Source organism: Mus caroli, unplaced genomic scaffold, assembly GCF_978045245.1.
Source record: "Mus caroli unplaced genomic scaffold, Mus_caroli_1 scaffold_10, whole genome shotgun sequence".
In the NCBI taxonomy this organism is placed as follows: domain Eukaryota; kingdom Metazoa; phylum Chordata; class Mammalia; order Rodentia; family Muridae; genus Mus; species Mus caroli.
Window position 1 is genome coordinate 63413417 of NW_028227265.1, and position 20904 is coordinate 63434320.

At 37.5% G+C, this 20904-nt stretch overlaps 1 protein-coding gene across 3 annotated transcripts in view; it reads right to left on the minus strand.

The window, feature by feature from the left end:
• Nucleotides 1-20904, minus strand: part of Marchf1 (membrane associated ring-CH-type finger 1) — a 481764-nt gene that overhangs the window by 44360 nt on the left and 416500 nt on the right. For all 3 annotated transcript variants that reach the window (XM_029480932.2, XM_029480927.2, XM_085843942.1), the window contains one exon: nucleotides 6719-6899. In XM_029480932.2, the coding sequence (XP_029336792.1) occupies nucleotides 6719-6899 (181 nt within the window). The remainder of the gene's footprint in view (nucleotides 1-6718; nucleotides 6900-20904) is intronic.

Sequence of the window (20904 nt, forward strand, 5' to 3'; positions counted from 1 at the left end):
TTGTTTTAATGCTATTGCACTAGCATATTGATATGTGTAAAATAAAGTTGGAACTCATCAATGAAGGTAATCATTTGAAAGTGTTGTTCTTGGGGTGGTTATGGAGGCTCATAATAATACTTCTAATATCAAAACTATAAGTTTGACATTAGCCTAGGCTATATAGCAAGACCCCATCTCAAAGCACTGAGGGCTGGAATTTGTAGTTTCATGGTAGGTTACCTTACCTAGATGGCTCCAGGTTTGACCCATCAAATTGCAAAAATAAATAAATAAATAAATAAATAGGTTTTCTCTAGTCTAAAAAGAAAAATTGATTAGATTTAAAATATTTGCTTTAAAAACACATTGATATACAGTGACTTACATATTAAAGAATCCATCAAAATTTGATGTTAAGACATGGTATTAGAATAATATATTAAGGAAAATATCCCTATAGCTCTGAGAAAAATCTTTAATTAGAGTAGTGGTTCTCAACCTGTGGGTCATGACCTCTTTAGGAGATGGAATGACTCTTTCACAGGGGTCACAAAAAACCACTGAAAAGCACAGATGTTTACATTACAATTCATAAAAGTAGCAAAATTACAGTTCTGCAGTAGCAACAAAAACAATTTTATAACCACAATATGAGGACCTATATTAAAGGGGGTCACAACATTAGGAAGGTTGAGAACCACTGAATTAGGGGAAGATTTAAAAATGAAAGCAATTTAAAACTCAATAAAAAAAGGACTGCGCACTAGTTGATGTCACTTTGGATGGCATGCTACATACTGCGACTTCCATTGGCGTGTTGGGTATGGTGGCTCTTCAGCAAGTGACATAACACAACCATGATCAGTGTGTTAGGGAACATGACACTCTTCATGCCCATGCCCATACACACTCTAACTTGATTCCCCTATGCTTCTATGTCATCACTGAGATACTGAGTCCCTCACTGAAACCAAGGTCTATGCTTCAAAGTAAAACCAGAACATACAATGTATAAGAGAATCTCTGGTTTTAAGCCCTTGATCTTTGCTGAAGTAATAGATGATCTTAACAGTAAACATAATAGAGTTAAAAGACTATTTCTGTATCTAGAAAAACAACAGAAGCTGACAGCTTTCCTGGAAAGTGAGCAGTGATCTTCAGATCCTAGTTTTCAAGAGAAAAAAAAAAAAACAGAGCTAAATCAATATACAGACACATTCAGTAATAAAGAAGAATTGAATAATTGTTTGATAGTTATTTAATTAGTGGCTATTTATTCAAAAATAGTTTGTGAAAATCTATAACATCCTTCTGGTAGCCTCAATTCTCTTCCCTTAGTGTCTTGGGTGCCCAATTGTTAAGAGACACCGTCTAGGTTAGTATGAAGAGTAAAGGAGAATAAGACAGCCATGTTGTTACCTGATTATAGTTGTTCTTCTATAGTCAGTAAACTAAGATGGTTTTACAAGATGATGCTGTGACAGCCAGCTTGCTTTAAACTCCAATACCACTTTTCTCTACAACACATTAGATTGTCCCGTCCTTTCTCCTCCTTCTCTATCTGCTCGGATGGTTGGGGGTTATTTTGTCTTGCTTATTACTAAACCTTCCTGGTCTACAGTAGATTCTTAGTATATAGCAGGCTGAGACAATTTATAAGCCGAGCATCACTGGGATCCCGTTGGGATGATTATGCAGACATGGTTTACTGGTAGTGTGATTTCATATCTGCCTAGAAGGAGGACTACATGTGTATGGAAATTACATAAATAAAAAGGAATTTACTGACCAGAAAACAATATTTCTATTGTAACCAAACTGTTCTACAATACTGACTCTACATACTAGATCTTAGCCAAAAGGCTGAGAAGCAATACAATACTGATTCTAGATGACTAGTGTTTCTTAACAGTGATACAATGATAAAAATCCATATGACTAACCCCAGGTATCTAAGAGAATAAGCAACAAAACCCCTGTGTTTTCCATCTCATGCTCATTTGATAGAAGGCATGTAGATGGTGTCATGGACTCACATTGAAATATTATTTTAACTGAAATATCAATTGTAGTTATTGGGTTTCTTGTATGTTTAGGCAATAGAACTAATGAAAACACTCTGTTATGCCTCTATCAAGTTGAAATAATAAAAAAAAGTTTGTGTTTAGTATGTTGGTCATTATGTCCTGCCTAAGACAGTCAGCTGCTGGACCCATTTTCTAGGAATGGCACAGCGGGAAAGCAAAGAGAATAGTGTTTGACATCGTCACCAGTAGACAGTGAGCAATTTGTTGTGAAAAACATATTTGACATTGGGACAGTGTGAACTGGAACACGGTATTCTGAACCCCTTATATTTCCTCTCAGCTTAGTATAATAATGTCTGTGGCTAAGTGCAAGTAAACAGAACATTTATGCACTGTGAATTATGATCACTGCACAAAGTACAGAGAAAGTTCTGTCTGTGCTTTGTACGAGGACAGAGACAGATGTTCATGGCCTGGAGCCTTGTATGTTTGTTAAGAAATGGAATAGCAAATCTCACCATCTGAGCTTAATTGACAAGAGAACAGCCCAGGGGCAACACAGCTTCATCTGATGAGGGATTTCTTATCCTGCAATTTCAAGAGCTTTGAGTAAACCTGAGAACTTTGAAGAATGGGAAAAGGAACTCTACGAACTCTAGAATGAGGTACTAGAATGTCCATGTACACAAAAACTCTTGCTGTTAAAGAGAAAAATGCAAAAGACCATCAGAACTGAAGACAGCCATTGGTAATCCCAGTAGTATAGCTCCCCGGCTCTGTTACTGTTTAAATCAGAAAAGAGCAATGTGCAGTGCTGGCTAAGGTTATCTGAAGAATAGAGAAACGGTGTTAGGTGGTGACAGGAAGGAGGAGGGATCACAAGGCAAACTGATTGGCTTGGAAAACTCCTTTTAAAAGACTGGAGAAAACACAGTGGAGACAACATATAAATCTTTTGAATTACTGAATTTATTATTTGGCTGAAAAGTAATTACTCTGTATATAATATGCATCTGAGTTTCTGGGAAAAGGATATTCGGCAAAGTGTTTTGTCCAGGTTTAACAAGAAAGATGCTAGAAAAATTTGTTTTAGAAAGATTTCTTTTGAAACATTTCAATCAAAGCTTATGTAAAAACTAGAGATATTTCTTTGCTCAGTTTTGCTACGGCACTCAGGGTTGCATTAACCATCCTATAACCTGTGCCTCTAAACTAAGAAAAACCCATGCCATAATCCTTAAAGAGAAGCGAAGAACCAGGTGACTATTATGCACCCTACAGTGGGTACAGGGTCTTTGGAGTGTGTGGTATCAAGTTTGAAAAGTGTCTCTTTTCTTCCTATGTAAAATGGGTTCCAAGTACTTATGTAAAACAAGCTTAATTAGTTAAAGGAGACAAAAGTAATTAAATACATGAACTTGAACATTTTATATACTATATTTATCATGTGGTTTTTATGCATGAATATTTCAGGGCAGGACATAAGTTGTCAGTAGTATTTGATGTCTTTGTGGACCCACCTTACATCAGCACCTGGCTTCTTATTCAGGTAGATTCCAACTGGGCATCCCAGACTTGAGCCTCAGAATGCAAGTTTAGTTTATGTTTCCTAATCAACAGTGTGTATGTTTCCAAATTTCACTAATTCCTCACTGTGATTTTTTTATTTGTGAATTTTTGATGTTCCTGAGCTTTGAGAGTATTGCTCCTGATTGAAGGTGACTCAGCAAGTTAAGGGAACCTTTTATTGATTGTCATAAAGGTAGCGAAGCTACCTACTTAAAGACGATAGAGATCGGCTTTCCCTGGAATGAACCCTTAATATTATTTTGACTTCAAAGTTTTTCTTTGGCAAACATTAGGCTAACTTGTAGACTTTGCTAACTATAGGTTTTGATATAATAAGGACAATCAATGGTACTGATATCTGTAGTGATGATTAAGCTCCAAGCTCCATCTGCCTGTGAAGACTGGCCCTTCCTTTTAAAATGTCATTTCATCTAACCACACTTTCCCACCTCTGCTGATGGTATATATCCAGAGTCATTAGCTAAATTAATTGTTTCATGCACTTGGTATTTAGAATGTTGTAAAGTTTAATGGAATTACTTAGTTGAGAACAATTAATGGGATGTACTCCAAATATATTTTTACCAGAGGTTATAACTGGCATTCTCTATGAACATTAAAAGACTACCAAAAGAATACTGTTGATGGATTTCAAGGCCATCAGAACAAACCATCTAGGACAGGTTAAAGTGCTTCCATATGCTGTTTTGAATCACCCCACAATCTAAAATGATGTTGAAGATGCTGCCTCCTATACACCTCTTACAAGGAAGGAGAATGAGAATTTAAATGTTTTCCATAGGTTTTCATTGTCTTGGAAGGATGGTAAGACATATTGATTCCTCATGCCTACAAATCCTGCCTTACATTGGGATTGGATGTTCATATCCTCCTTCCAGCCCACAGCTATACAAATAGAGGTGGTGTCTGTAGGGACCTCAAGATCCAAACATGTGTGCAGGAGGGTAAGAAATGCAAGAACTGGAAAGCAAATGGCGGTAGTAACACTCCCCTCCCCTGTTAGCCCCACTTTTGTTGTCCATAAGAATACAGTTCCAGTCAAGCCAGGTACTGTGGTATCCAAACCACATTTACTGTGTGAAATTGTACAAGAAATAATCACATAGTTAAATGTTAATAACTAATTTTCCAGTTTCATGGCTTAAATAAAACCCATGTGTGGGCTGCTGTAGAGTCACATCTATGTTAGATGTAAACACGTCCTGTATATATAATGCTATCCCATATATAGGATGTATCCTTTGTCTATACTTATGGTCAAAAGAAATGTTTTTTTTTTGTAAAGAAATTATGCTAGTACATTAATAAATAGATATGTTCCTCTTGAGATTCAGCAACACATTCTCTGTGATGGATATAAGAAACTATATTTTCTTCTTATGGTGACAAACAGATTAGTTGTAAATAGTTGATGATGAAATAGTAAGAAAGGGTCGAAATTGTATTTATGAAGTTACTCTAGTTATGATAGGATAGGTTTTCAGTTCTTTCCCAGTATCATGTTTAATATGTTACACACTCCCAAGTGTGTGTGTTTGTGTGTGTGTGTGTGTGTGTGTACTGGAAGGTTTAATATAAAAGAGACAACTTGGACATGTTATTTTTCTAGGTCCTTGTTTTCAAATTCAAATATTATGTTTGACTAACTTGAAATAAAATTTTGTGCAGGTAGAGAATAGAAAGGGGGCAAGGAAGGCTGCAGATGCCGTGAAACAACTTGTAATTAACTCCCTGAGGGACAAGAGGAGAAATTCAAAGAGTCAAAGCACATCATTTCGCTCTTCCAGTACAGTGCCTGCTTAGCATATAAAGCAGGGAGCGGAGTACCAATCATGCTCTACTTCGGCAATGATTGTGCTGGGACTCAGAACCAGAAAGTCACCTTTTGGCATTCAGGTTATCCCAAAGATAAATAAATAAATAAATAAATAAATAAATAAATAAATAAATAAATAAAATCAACGTATTTCTCTAAAGGTAATTTGTACATAGTTTTGAAATCTATAAATCATTTAAAGATTAATAAAACCCATGTATCACAAAAATAGGGCATGTTATTCTCTGTCCTCATACTTTACAGAATGAATGAAGACGTACAATGGCTGTATAGCTAGCCTCCCATTAGGCGCCATGTGGAATAGTCGTGTTTACATTTATCTCTTCTCATTCTGGAGCTCATCAAGTTTATTTCCATCTCTTTCTATCTGCTTTAGCTTTGCATTTCATTTAAATGAAAAAGCAGCTCTGGGCTTATTCATTATTTAAATTGCAGCACTCACACTCCCATTGGATATTGAGGTATCTGTATACATAGATGTGTTTTATATAGATTTAAGGCTGCAGTTAGGGTGCAAAAAGATGAATAAGTTAAAATGCTAAACCCCAGGGATGAAGAATGAATTATCTGTGGCATTGCCCTTGCAGATGTCCTTAACAAGTGGTCTGTTGGCGACTCTGAGATGCTAACTTTATACTTGACACACAGTCTTACAATCATGTTTTAGAGAAGGATTAACACAGATGAAGAATTTGAAGCTAAATTTTATATTTCATTTGCAACTTGATGAACAATATAGAAAATAGTGGCTTTTATTTATAACCCCTTCTATTGATATATAAAACATCTGACCAAACATTAAAAGAAGTTAAATATAACATAGGTTACATCTTATAGAATAGATTGTTCTCTTATTCTGCAATAGTCAACTTTCAAAAATTTAGGTGAGTTTATGCTATTTAGTAGATCCTATCATCTAGCTGTAAGAACTGACCTCAAAAAGAAGACCCTTTTCATGGTTCTCAGCAGTTCAATGATCTTGAATTATAAATGTATTTTTTCATATATCCACAATATATGTTTCTCTATGCATCTTTGTATATGTGCACCTTTAAAAAATCTTGGGAGGATGGCATATAAACCAGAACTCACACAATGCAAGTCAGAACAAACTGATTTACCTGCAAAGACACGGCTGTATTTTAGCTATTGAGTCCTTTACAGGACAAGCATCCTCCAAGAAAACCAGTGTTTTTTGGCAGAGTCTTATCAAAGAAGGACATGAAGTTTGAAAGCAAGTCCGCTTTGCAAGTTCCCCCTCCCACCCCTAGTCTGCCCCTACCTTCCGAAGGGGCTTGAGCTTGGTCTCCATTATGAAGTCATACTTGCAGAGCTCACAGCATCGTGTGTCTGAGCTCTTGATCCATTGGTGGAGGCAGGACTGGTGGACAAAGCGCAAGGTTCCTGTGCAGCGACAGGGTGTGATGAGTGGGCTTTCTTCATCTCCTTCGCAGTGACAGATCCTGGGAAAGGATGCAGCAGAAAACATGAGTTCTCCCAGAGGATATGGCACACCACTGGAGGTCTGCTTTTACATAAGGCCATATTAGAAACTTTCACCTACAGTCTAGAATTCATGGTCTTTTCACTTCAACTTTAATGGTAGACCCAAACTTCTGATCAATATCAACTTACTTTCATATAATAGTTGTTCTTAGACTCAAGTCATATGATAAGGCATTAGATATAAGTACACCAGAAATACATTTGTTTCTTTCTGACAGTGAAGTGAATTTAAAGAGCAAATATATTGAGCTTAGTCTGTTTAAAAGATTACTGCCTATGGTGTTTTATATATAAAGGTCATGACTTAGAAGTATCCCAAAGAAGATGTATGGTGGTACACATTTTAATCCCAGCACTATGGAGGCAGAGGCGGAGGCGGAGGTAAGGCAGAGGCAGGGGATCACTCTATGTTTAAGACCAGCCTGGTCTATAAAGCAGGTCCAGGACATCTAGGAACAAATAGTAAGTATTTGTCTTAAATAATTAAGTAAATAATAAATAAATAAAATAAATAAAAAATAAATAAATAAGAAATAAAACACCCGAAAACATGTTTAAAATAATTTTATAGTTTGATAACTTCACCATGTTATTTTCATGCCAGAATTTTGAGGTCACATTTGCCACGCACTCCAGTCAAGTCTGCTTGACAAGCTGAAAACTGTGTAAGCACTCAACGAGGAAAAGAGTTTCATGGAAACTCACCTCCTGGAGCTTTGGTGTTCTCATTTACCCATATACTCATACCCTATTCCCAAGTTAGTCTGGTGTATGGAACTACGAGCTCTCTTTTATTATTTTATTATAAATGCCTTTTAAGATTAAATTCTGATATAGCTAAGTCTCTCTAGTGTTCCAAGGTCCCAGAAGCCTATGAGCTTGGAATCCTGCAGGAATGCAGAAAAGAAGTTACCTACTCAGTAACTAATTAAGCATTACAAAAGACGGAGCCAGTAGCTCAGAGCTGGTCTGCAAAATATTTACTAAGGACAGTAGCAAATCTCACCCAAACAAGGGAATACCATAATAGAGCTAGGGAATCTCACTGAGACAGAGATCTTCTCTACAGCTAGGTATAGCAAGTTTCACATTAGAAGCAAGTTGGTAAATTCTTCTGTAGACCCAGGAAATAGGGGGGTTGGGGTATTGTAGTATTCATGAAAAAGTCTGCTAGTGCAGAACCCCTGGCTCCCTTCTTTGTGACAGTGGCCTGGTCCCCACCTTCTTTTGATGTATACATTCCTTTTGTATTGCGTCACTGTAACTTGGTGGATTGTATTTTACCTGGTTTCTTGTTATTTCTTTGGTATAAAAAGTTTGATGCTCAACCTGACAAAATACATTCAGATTCTACACAATCTGGCATGTTGGTCTGTCTGTCACCCACCAACACCTTGCCTACCTGCCCCAGAGACTCGTTCCATGCAGACAAAGGGACCCAGAGGGTTTGTGGCACACATTGTATAATTTACAAGTATGGCATATTAGTACTACAGAAAAAAATTGAAAAGCTCTAAAGTGAAATCACATTATAAAGTTAATATTGAAAGTCTATCCAATTTCCTAGCAAAATGCACATCCATTAGGTCACAATGAACTGTCAATTGTTATTGTATAACAGTCACAAAGATTTCTGGTCCCATAAAATTCTAGTTCAGTAAATCCTACTGTTTGAAAATGCTGACATTTCTGTCGATAAATTCAGAGTTCCAGTAGTTTCTGGATTCAAGTGAATTTTGATTACATAGATTTACGGCCTGTAAATTTATTCCTATTCTCACTTTCATATTTTAGAGGGTTTTCTCCTTGAATGAGACAAACTGTTCATAATTCTATGCAGTTAATTAAAAGCTTAGCCCTGGGCTGGAGGGATGGCTTACTGGAGAAAGCACTTGCTCTACAAGTGTTGGGACCTCAGTTAGAATCCCCAGGACCCATATAGAGCTGGGTGTGGTAGTGAGTCTGTAACCCCAGCTAGGGCAAAGTGGGAGGCAAACCAAGGTGTATCCTCGGAGGCTTGTGGGACAGCTGTGGTTAACAGCTAAGGAACTCTGTGTCAAACAAGGTAAAAGTGATGGCTCACACCTGGAGTCCTCTGACCTTCACATGTGTACTGTACAAATGTACCTGAACTCACATACATGAATATGCATGCTTATATATAGACCTGCATCATATAAACACATAAAAAAGAAAAAATTCTTAGACCTCCAAAACTCCAATAACAAACAGCTGTTCAGAGTTGTTAACAAACTTCATTAGAAATGTTGCTTTATGCATATTCAAAATGTAATCACCAAATATAATATTTAAAACCATTTAAATCTGCGTAATTACCCATGGACAGGCTGGAAGAACACATAAATCAGTTTTGCTAGTTCCTTATAGGTGTACACACTCTTCTTCAGAAGCAGGAGTTTTGAAGAGTTGATTAAGAATGTACTCTTAATATATCTTGTCTCTCTTGAGGACTAGAAGCAAGGCAATTGCCTCTCATATTTAGTGCAGGGAGTTAGAGGAATTGAAACCCCGTGGCCTACCAACCTTAAAAAGAAAATATGTATGACAGAGTACATGTGTATTCTGTATTTATTTCTTAAGTAAAAACATAGCAAAAGAGCACTGACTTCTGTATCTTGAGGTGGGAGTTGTTGGATGAGAACAAGTTCACAGTTAGTAACCCCCTTTTACTAGTTGAGCTAGGAAGTTACAGGTCATCTCTCTATCTTGTATAAAAAGCCAACGTATTGGAAGAAAACAAAAAATTATCTGTGTGGCCACTTTTTTAATGCCAAAACCTATAACATCTCCTTTAACCACACTAGGACACAGGAACAGAGTTTGTCATTCGTTGCACCAAACTGGTGTCAACACAGCATCATAGCACTGGGCTCTGTGGGTATTGGTTGGATAGTTAAATATGCCATCCTATAAAAGTGGCAAGTGTTACTTGTATGTGCATTTTCAGGATTGACCATCTGATATTGGACAACTAATTGGTGTGCTTTTCCCTGGGAAGGACCACCTCTCCTGTGTCCAGCCTTCATCAGTTGACAGTAGTGCTTTGTGCACAGTTGAGAGCTCATGGGTTTTTTCTCCACTCAGTTTGATATCTCTACTGTTGTATTTTTTAACTAAACAGGTTATATTTAGGAATATGACTGTACATTCAAGCATATTTATGCATAAAATAAATGAAAAAATGAGGCTATGAATTTGAAGGATAGAGGAGGGATATTTGAGAAGCTTTGGAAGGAAGAAAGGGAAAGGGATAAATAGAACTAAATTTCAATCTCAATAATAATAACAATAATAAAACAAAACAAAGCAAATAAACAAAGAAAGAAAACATTTCCCATTTGCACTGAATTTGATTATAATTTTATTTTTATAGCCACTGAAGTGACAGAGAATAAGAAATCACAGGGACTAATAGGTGATATTCTCCCACCCTCCAAATTAGTTGTTTTAAATTAGCATGCAAAATAAGGTGCTTCATTGTGGTGATTTCATGCATTCCTCTTTCCTGTTGCTCCTCCCCTGACTCCTCTTCCCCATCATCTCCCCGTCCTACTGGTCACTTTTCTCCCTACAATGCTTCTCTTCTGCTTTCATGTCATACACACTCTGTCCTCTTTTCCGTCCTTTAAGATGTTTTTCTGCTCTCATGTCCCTCTTCTAGTTTCATGGCATACATTCTTTCACATATAGAACACTTACACTCTTTCACATATAGAACATTCACACATTTTCAATAAAGATTAAGCTGTAGGATTCATGTGTCAGAGAAAGCATGTGATATTTGCCATTCTGATTAAGTGGGACTTTTTTTTTGCTCAAAAATAAATATAATTTTCATTCATTTCCTTTACAAATACCATGATTTAATTTTTTATGGATGAAAAACATGACAGTGTGCATATATACCACATTTTCTTTATTATTTCATCTATTGGTGAGCATTTAGACTGCTTCCATTTCTTATCTACTCTTGATAGAGCAGTAATAACACAGATGTGCAAGATGTGTTTGATGTGTTTTGGGGATATATTTAGGAGTGGTGTAACTGGATGATGTGGTGGTCCTACTTTTTGTTTTCTGAGTATTCGTCATACTGAGGTCCACAGTGAAGGCCCAAGTCTAACTTCTATCAGCAGTGAACAGAGTTGCTCCCTTCACCCCACCACAGGCATCCTAATATTGCTTTTACCCTTGATGGTAGTTATTCTGATTAAGATAAGATCCCATCAGTGGTGAGAACAGAGACCAGGTCTTCTGTAACAGCAACAAGCACTCTTATGCCTGAGCCATCTCCTCAACCCCCAAGCACATTTTAATGTAGAGATTTTGAGAAAAAAATTGCAGTCCCCTTTCTTAATGTATTCTTGGTTTTTCAGTGTTAAGGCCAGAGTACATTCAGTGACACAGCATGTTCTACAAATAAATCACCCTAATCCTTTTCTTCTTTAACCAAGGAATTCGGGAAAGATTAAACACAGAAGTAAAAAGAAAATCAAAATGCAGATACAATCTTCCTTGGTGTGGCATTACACCTCACTGCTTCTGTGGACAAAGGTTCTCACTTGAAAGAGAGAAAGTAGGAGTTTATGCCATGTGATAATTCTTCACTGAAAAGGAAGATTGTGTCTACAGCTGCCAAAAGACTCTCAGGCTCTGACTCTTCCTGACATGAAAAAGGAAATGTATTCATAAGTAGCTTTAAACAAAGACCTAGCTGATTACCGAGCTCAATCTGACCTTGCCAGCTTACTGATTATGGTCCAACTTCCTGTCTTAAAATGTGTCTCTTTTTAGAAAAATCTTAAAACCTTTCCCTGAAGCAAGCCAGCAACAGCCTTTTCTCATAAAATTAAAGTTATTTCCCACAGGGAAAATCAAATGCTTGTTTTGTTTTCCTTTTCCATTTTAAACAATGTACATTTGCATGTTTTTAGTGTTTTAAAAGTTTTCTAAATTATCCAGTTCAAGTTGTATCCCAAGGGTCTTCTTAAGCTAGGCTTAGATTGTTCTGAATAAATTTAAGAGCAAAATATCAACTTCAAACCTCTAATAAGAATAAAAAATAATGTGATAGTGCCATTAAGGAAATAATTAAACAGTTTTAAAACTGATGTACCTCACACAAATTATCATCGCTACATTATGGATGAAAACATGTCAATGAAAACACAAACAGGATTTCCCCTACAGAATGATTGTGCAAAGAAGATGATTTCAATGCTATAATGAAATTGCAGTGTAAAATATTTGTGAAGGAAGGCATTTTCATCTAGTGGGAACTTCAAACTTGGGGATTCAGTGAGTCTACGAAGCTGTTCTTGCTTCACATTGGTATCTGACATTTGGAGACAAAAACATGCAGGTTCCCTTGGCATTTTAGTATCTTCAGTATCTGTCTCCAATGCAGTCAGTTCATGTTGATTTCTTTCTTTTAATATATATATATATATATATATATATATATATATATTATATTATATTATATTTATATGAGACTTAAATCAATGGATAATTTCTTATAACCTTATGCATACCCACCAATGCTGTGGGACAGACTACAGTTGAATCATTCTGTGGCTAGCATGTGCTTATCCTTGTTGCTTTTGGTTTGGGTTGAAAGGAAAGCTGCCTTTATTTTTGGCCTTATTTTTTTGAAAACTTTAAAAATTATACCTATTATTAGTATTACCATTATTATTGTTACTGTGTATGGGGAGGAGGTCGTGTGCATGTATGTGATAGGTAAACAGTGATGGGGGTTTTAGGCAAGCTCCTGGGGTCAACTCTCTCCCCTCTACCATGTGGGATTCTGGCATTCTTGGGGTCAAGTTCCTTTATGAACCATCTGGATGGCCCAGCCCCTAAGTATCTTAAATGATTCCTTCTCCCCATATACTCCCATGCCAATCTCCTTGGCTCAGTCAGAATATTTGTTTATTTTTTATAAATTAAAAAAATACTTGAATTCATCTGTGAGATCTTTGCAATGGTTGTATAACAAAGTCTTTGTTAATATTAAAGTCAACCTAGGTGTCCACCAACCGATAAATGGATAAAGAACATGGGGCAGAAATGAGCACGGAGTTTTCTTCATTAGGTTTTCCAAATTTCCTATCCCTTATTTCATGCCAATTTTATCCTTTCTGTTTGTCAAACAGAAGTTTGAAGATACACTTACTAAGTCTACCTAGGTGACTACTTGTTTATATTTTTCTCTATACCGTCTTTAACTACATTATCTTTTAAACATAGGAATGTGGATACTTCTAGGCTTGAATGAGTTCAAAGCTAAGCATTACGGATTTGGTATTTAAAAATAAAGGAGTAGAAAGTGACTGAATTTTTAAAAAGTTCATTATTTGAATTAGCTTATGGTTGACAAAATTACGATATTCAGTAAGCATTGATTGTGTTTGTACTGTCCTCTAGTGTTGGCAAATAAGACAAAATTTTCTTGTTGAGTTTTGTGTTCTCAAAGGGAATAGTAGTGTTAAAAGCATTATTAAATAAAGATTAATGCAATGTGACCAGGAATGTGAAAAATAGCAAGGGCAGGTACATGGGATGGTTTTGTGTGAGGAAAGGGAAGATAGAATTGATGCAATTACATTATCGCTTCCAAAAATAAAGAAATAACTTTTAAAACTTAAAAATACCTTTGAAAAATTAAAAAAAGTTTGGTATTCATTTACAAACTCATTTTTCTAATTTTTAAAAGTATATTTTAAAAATCTGTCTATTTATCTGTCTATCTGTCTGTCTGTCTGCCTGCTTGTCTGTCTGCCTATCTGTTCATCTATATTGTGTGTGCATCCCAGGGACACAACTCAGTTTGTCAGTCAGGCTTGAGAGCAGGCCCTTTACCTGCTAAGCCCGTCTCCATAAACTGATTTTTGTAAGCCCCCAAAAGTTATTGTAAATATTTTTTGGATGGAAGCATAATGAAAGGCACTAAAGCAGAGTTGAGACATTAGTGCTAAAGCAAATGATTGAAAGGATAGCCTTTTCTTTGCCTGGTGTCTCTATCAGTCTCTACTCCAGGGTCATACAGTAGGGGCAGAAGAGACATGAGAACATATTATTTTTAATTTAATCTTTAATAGGAAGACTTTGAGGTTGTTTCCAGGTAGGAGTGGAGGTGCCACAGAGAATTAACCATTAAACAACAGACAAGGAAAGGCTGAGTTATTATAGAACACCTTAAAAAAAAAAAGCCAAATCATTAAGAAAAAAGGGATAGAAATAACTTTGGGCAAGGGCAAGTATCCATGGGGTGGACACGGACACCTTTTTCCTGAGAACAAGAAAGGAAGAAAGAGCAGGTAGAGAAGAGAAGGTGAGCGAGACAGGTGAGAGGAATCCAGCTCCCTCTTGTTACAGAGGATACAGCACGAATCTACACCTGAAGTGAGGGGAGAAAACCCAGAGTTAAGGTCACACACAGGTTGCAAATAATTAGAAGAAGCTCCCTGGAGAAAGCGATGGGAAGCTAACCAAGCATGGATGCAAGAATTGTGGCCCAGCCTTGAGGTCCCTGGGGGAGACTAGACGGTGGCGATTTATAGTAAATGCTAATATTGTGGAGTGATGTGTCAGCATTGAGTAAGAGAGGACTCCTGCACATGTGAGTGTCCCCTTACCGGGTTAAACACAGGAAAGCCACGGAAGAAGGAGCCCCTGCACGTGAGAGGATGCTGGTGAGGACTCAAGTTCTCAGCCTCGACTCTGAGCAGGTGCACAAGTGAAACTCTCAGTTTCTGGGTACTGTAATATGAGAAAATGTGATCTTGGGGACCCAGAGGTCACGAGGCATATGAAGAACTGGTGACAGAACTGGTGGCACTTGATAACTGTGTGTGTGCAGGATGATCATGTTTCTCATGGAGAGTGCCCTAGGCTTTCAATTGTACTTGTTTTACATAGGTAACGGAAAATAATTGTATAGAGAATTATTTAGTGCTTGGGTTTCAGAAGTACATCAGATCCCGATGCCCTTACCCATTGTGTCAGTAAGTTAGGGAAAGTCTCAGCTTGCTCATTTAAAAATAAGTTAATGAAACTTATAGAGGAGAAAGTGGGGAAAAGCCTTGAAGATATGGGCACAGGGGAAAAATTCCTGAATAGAACAGTAATGGCTTGTGCTGTAAGATCGAGAATTGACAAGTGGGACCTCATGAAACTACAAAGCTTCTGCAAGGCTAAAGACACCATCAATAAGACAAAAAAAACACCAACAGATTGGGAAAGGATCTTCACCTATCCTAAATCAGATAAGGGACTAATATCCAATATATATAAAGAACTCAAGAAGGTGGACTCCAAAAAGTCAAATAACCCCATTAAAAAATGGGGCTCAGAACTGAACAAAGAATTCTCACCTGAGGAATACCGAATGGCAGAGAAGCACCTGAAAAAATGTTCAACATCCTTAATCATCAGGGAAATGCAAATCAAAACAACCCTGAGATTCCATCTCACACCAGTCAGAATGGCTAAGATCAAAAATTCAGGTGACAGCAGATGCTGGCGAGGATGTGGAGAAAGAGGAACACTCCTCCATTGTTGGTGGGATTGCAAGCTTGTACAACCACTCTGGAAATCAGTCTGGCGGTTCCTCAGAAAATTGGACATAGTACTACCGGAGGATCCAGCAATACCTCTCCTGGGCATATATCCAGAAGATGTCCCAACCGGTAAAAAGGACACATGCTCCACTATGTTCATAGCAGCCCTATTTATAATAGCCAGAAGCTGGAAAGAACCCAGATGTCCCTCAACAGAGGAATGGATACAGAAATTATGGTACATTTACACAATGGAGTACTACTCAGCTATTAAAAAGAATGAATTTATGAAATTCCTAGCCAAATGGATGGACCTGGAGGGCATCATCTTGAGTGAAGTAACACAATCACAAAAGAACTCACACAATATGTATTCACTGATAAGTGGATATTAGCCCAAAACTTAGGATACCCAAGATATAAGATACAATTTGCTAAACGCATGAAACTCAAGAAGAATGAAGACCAAAGTGTGGACACTGTGCACCTTCTTAGAATTGGGAACAAAACACCCAGGGAAGGAGTTACAGAGACAAAGTTCATAGCTGTGATGAAAGGATGGACCATTTAGAGACTGCCGTATCCAGGGATCCATCCCATAATCAGCTTCTAAACGCTGACACCATTGCATACACTAGCAAGATTTTGCTGAAAGGACCCAAATATAGCTGTCTCTTGTGAGACGATGCCGGGGCCTAGCAAACACAGGAGTGGATGTTCACAGTCAGCTATTGGATTGTATCACAGGGCTCCCAATGGAGAAGCTAGAGAAAGTACCCAAGGAGCTAAAGGTATCTGCAACCCTATTGTTGGAACAACATGATGTACTAACCAGAACCCCGGAGCTCTTGTCTCTAGCTGCATATGTATCGAAAGATGACCTAGTCGGCCATCACTGGAAAGAGAGGCCCATTGGACTTGCAAACTTTATATGCCCCAATATAGGGGAATGCCAGGGCCAAAAGAATGGGAATGGGTGGGTAGGGAAGTGGGGGGCGCTATGGGGGACTTTTGGGATAGCATTGGAAATGTAATTGAGGAAAATATGTAATAAAAATATTAAAAATTAAAAAAAAGAAATAAAGACATTTAACTGTTTAAAAAATAAATAAATAAAAATAAGTTAAAAACAATGCTTAAGGGGTCATGGAAAGTAAACGAGTAAAGGCTGACACTTGGCACATGGGAGGTGCATAATTCTCTCCCTATCTTATTTATTTAAGGCACATATGAATTTTTACATAATTTTCAACTGCTAATTTTATTATGCCAGGCTATGGGATTCTTGGGTTATTACTGTTATTTGTATGCCTTTGGCTTATATTCAGCATTACTGTCAAAATTCCATTTCTGAGTGCACTTAGCAGGTATTTACTTGGAATGCACCCTCATACAGACAAGGCTGTGAAGTCTGACTTCATATAGGTGGGTTAGAAGATCATGTATATGCATCTCTGAGCCAATCATGACAAAGTCCTGGCTTAAGGAAAACAAGGGGAATGCGCATGTTCGTTATAGTTGGTTCTAGTGGACGCTTAAGAACAGCTTTTCAGAATTGGCTTTCTCGTTTGTAAAATCTTACTTGGCTGTTAGGAGCCTCATGATAGCTGAGAAAATATTGTAAAAGTGTAGACAGATCCACAAAGGAACCGCTACTGCTGACATACAATCAGTAAAGTCAGCAGAAATTGTTTCTAGGTGCTATGATGCAGGTTCTGCATGTTTTTGTTTTTGTTTTTATTTTATTTTATTTTTTTTAAATCAAGGTAATGCAGTTTTCCATGTCTCCACTGAGTCATGTTTTATCTCAATGAGTTGTAATGTCAGAAGGCAGGAACACTCTCAGTTTAAATTGCTATTGGGATTGCATTTCTTCTAAGATACTCATAGTCCCCTTTTAGTTAAGCTTAAGGATGCACAGCCACTTTCTATTCCCCCCTGCAAACCCCCCACAGCCCTTCTCCCTGATAGATTCTGCATTGTTGACCAGTTTTCCTCCTTGGAAAGTCCTTCTTTTTAGCTTATGGCATCCTGCTCTTTTTGCAACACTTAAAGCTGGGGAACCTGGAATCAGAAGGCACACACAATGATTATAGCAATTGGAGTAGTGGCACTCATAAAGACATGCTGAAAATGTTGAGAGTCTGGACACTGTGAAATGATAGAGCATATAGAATTCAATCTATCTAAATTCATAGCTAAGACTCTAAAGTGTATTTCAAAATTATAGGTCTAATGGACTAGCTTTTACTGTGTGACCATAGTAATTGTGAGGCACATAAATCCCCATGCTTAACATCTCAGAGAAGGAAAAGTAGAAAGGCAGAGATGGCCTGACAGTTGTCTTCAAATATGCAAATGTACAATGTGTGAAAGAACAACTGTTTTGTCTTTCAATGTCCCAAGTGAATAGAAATCAATGGACATACATTTTCATTATCAGACAGAAGAGGAGGTAGCATCCCCACAGAGCACCCATAGAGTGGTTATGTAGCAACCAGTATGAAATAAACCTGAATAAACATGACCTCAGTTTTCTTTTCCAAGGCTGCCATTCCCCTACCATCCCTCAATGCTAGGCCACCATCCTACCCTGGGAACTTTGTGGGTCACTCTCTCTTTGTTTTTGATTTTAACTACCTTTGTATTAATCTTAGATTTGTGACTTTAAAATGTGTACTTTGAAGCCCTTCCTTTCCAGTAGCTCTTTAACTCCAGTAACTGGCTCTGGGCAGTAGGACACTTACCTATTCCTTCAACTGTTCTTCAAGATGGAGTTCCCCTTTAAAGATCTTATTTCATAAGAATCCCCACTGTCTCAGAGTAATGACCTCACTTTTGTGTTTGAACCTTCCATGTGCTCCCGATTCTATGTTCAATAACTAACATTTTTCTTCAGAACTTTTGAATATTTTCTTTCTATCCCCATTGTCTTTTCTTCTTTTCCTCCCTTCTTGTGTGCTTCCTTCCATGTCTTCCTCAACTCTGCCCTTCTCTCTTTCTTTCCTTTCTTCTCTTTCCTCCCCATGTCTGGACACATACCAAGCAAAATATTTCACCCCTAAACTCCACACTTACTTCCTCTTTGGCAGTTTTGAATTGTTAATACATGCCCAAGTTGTCTTTAAGCTGTCACCTGGAAGTGTCAGAAGACAAGACCAAGAAATGTTATTAATATGGCTTCCTAAACATCACCTGAACAAGAGTAACACCAACAGATGTGATAACATAGAAAAGGAGAGGCTTCAATTCTAGACAAAGAACCGTCAACTAAGGATTGCTGAGAGCAGGAGAATTATATACCAATCAATTATCCAAACGGTCAACACTGAAAACATGTACATGCCAGTAACATCATACAGAGTAAGCAGATTGTATTAGAAATACACACACAAACACACACACACACACACACACACGAGTGCACATGCACACAAACATCCACATACCACCACCATCACCACCACTATTACCACCACCAATTAAGGAAAGAGAGGCTATGAATTTAGAAGAGCACAGGAGGGTATGTGGTACAGATGGAAGTGTTTGGAGGGAGGAAAGGAATGTGTGAAAATAATCTAATTATATTATCATTTCAATAAATAAAAAACTTGAAAAAATTAAAAATAGGCTTTCCTCCTTCCATTGGAAGACATTCTGAAAACATAGTTACTTATACTCTCCTAAAACACGAACTTCCTGGGCTGTGAGCTCAGTTCAGCTGTGGAATGACTTTCCTAGCCTGTATAAAATCCCAGTTGCCTAGCACCACATACAGCAAGTGTGATGGTGCCATCCATAACCCCATTCCTTACAAGATTAGGTGGGAGGCTCACTGGCATCTATGCATATCTATGCATTGCAGCATAGTGCAGAACTACCTTCTGCGTTTATCTGTAAGTGCTCTTGGTGCAAAGATCGTGGTTCCCCATAAGCTAAAGGACACTGCAGAGGACTTCACTGTGCTGTCTTCTCAGAACAGCTGATTCACAAATATACCACGATATGACTGGTGTTGAGAACCACTGTTGTCCTTGATGAAAGAAACATTGATAATGAATCTCTAAGTAGACGTCTGCATGTGTCCCCTGTGTGCTGAATTACATCATCTTTTGTATTTCAAGTTCTGCAGTAGTAAAGTGGGAAACTCAAGTGTCTATGTCAAAGATCTTGAGTAAAAGTTAAACTAATGATCAACCAGGCTTATGTAATCCTGTTTTCAATTAGCCTGTACTTTTTCTTTTGAGATGTGGTATCATGTATCTCAGGCTGGCCTTCAGCTTGATATGTAGACAAGGATGATCTTGCACTTTTGATCCTCCTGCTTCTACCTCTAAAGAGCAGAGATGAGAGTTCTGTGCTACCAAGGTTTGAATGGACCTCAAGGCTTCCTGCACGTTAGGCTTCCATGTTACAATCTGATTAGTGGTTATTTTCTTCATCTTTTGCACTTACTATATTAATGTCTACCTCTTGGGATGTCCTAAAATAATATTTTATATGAAATCGTCATTAATTGATAGCATGTCATCTTAATTTAAGAACACATTTAAATTGAAGTTTCCTCTAAAAAGAATCTAATCCTTAGCTCCTTCATGGAACATCCTCTATTTTCTCTTTTACTGCAAGGATGACTCCATTTCTTGAGCTGACATTGCTCTGAAGCCCTCTACCACCCAGACTCCAGCACTCCACTTTGTTGATGGTCTCATCTATGTAGTTCCTAACCCATTATTATAACATGTAATTATAAAAGTAAATAGATTCATGCATAATAGTCCCAAGGGTAGCATGTTTTCATGTTTTTGTATTTATATTAAGTGGAAAGAGTGTCAACAAGTTAGGGTAAAAATGGCTACCCACTAGACCATGAAAGCATGAATTGATTGATGGTACCAGATTGTCAGACTTAAACATGAGCTGAGTGGAGACCAGAAGGGACTCAGTGAAATGACTCATCAGTTCCCATCGGGTGGCTTCCAGTTATCAGGGGAGTGTTTACGGTTTGGGAAAGTTCACACATAGTGAAAGTGAGGAATGTGTTACAGTTTTATATACAGTGTAAAACTCTGTATGGTATTTGAGTTTGAGGAAGTAAGTTGAGGTGTGCCAACTTTATATCCTATTTGAGAAGCAGAGGAAGTCAAGCAGGGTGATTTTCAGCAGAAAGGAGAAGTGCCTCAACTAAAAAGCAGAGGAAAAAATGGACAGCTTTTAATAACAGTTTTTACTGACTGATGCTTACTGATACAGAGTCATTGTAGATTTCTATAGTTAAAAAATGTTTTTAGACACCAAATTTCTAAAATATCCTTATCAGAGATGATAAGTTTAAACTCCTATCAAACCTAAGATTTAAAATTTTTGAAAATTCAAA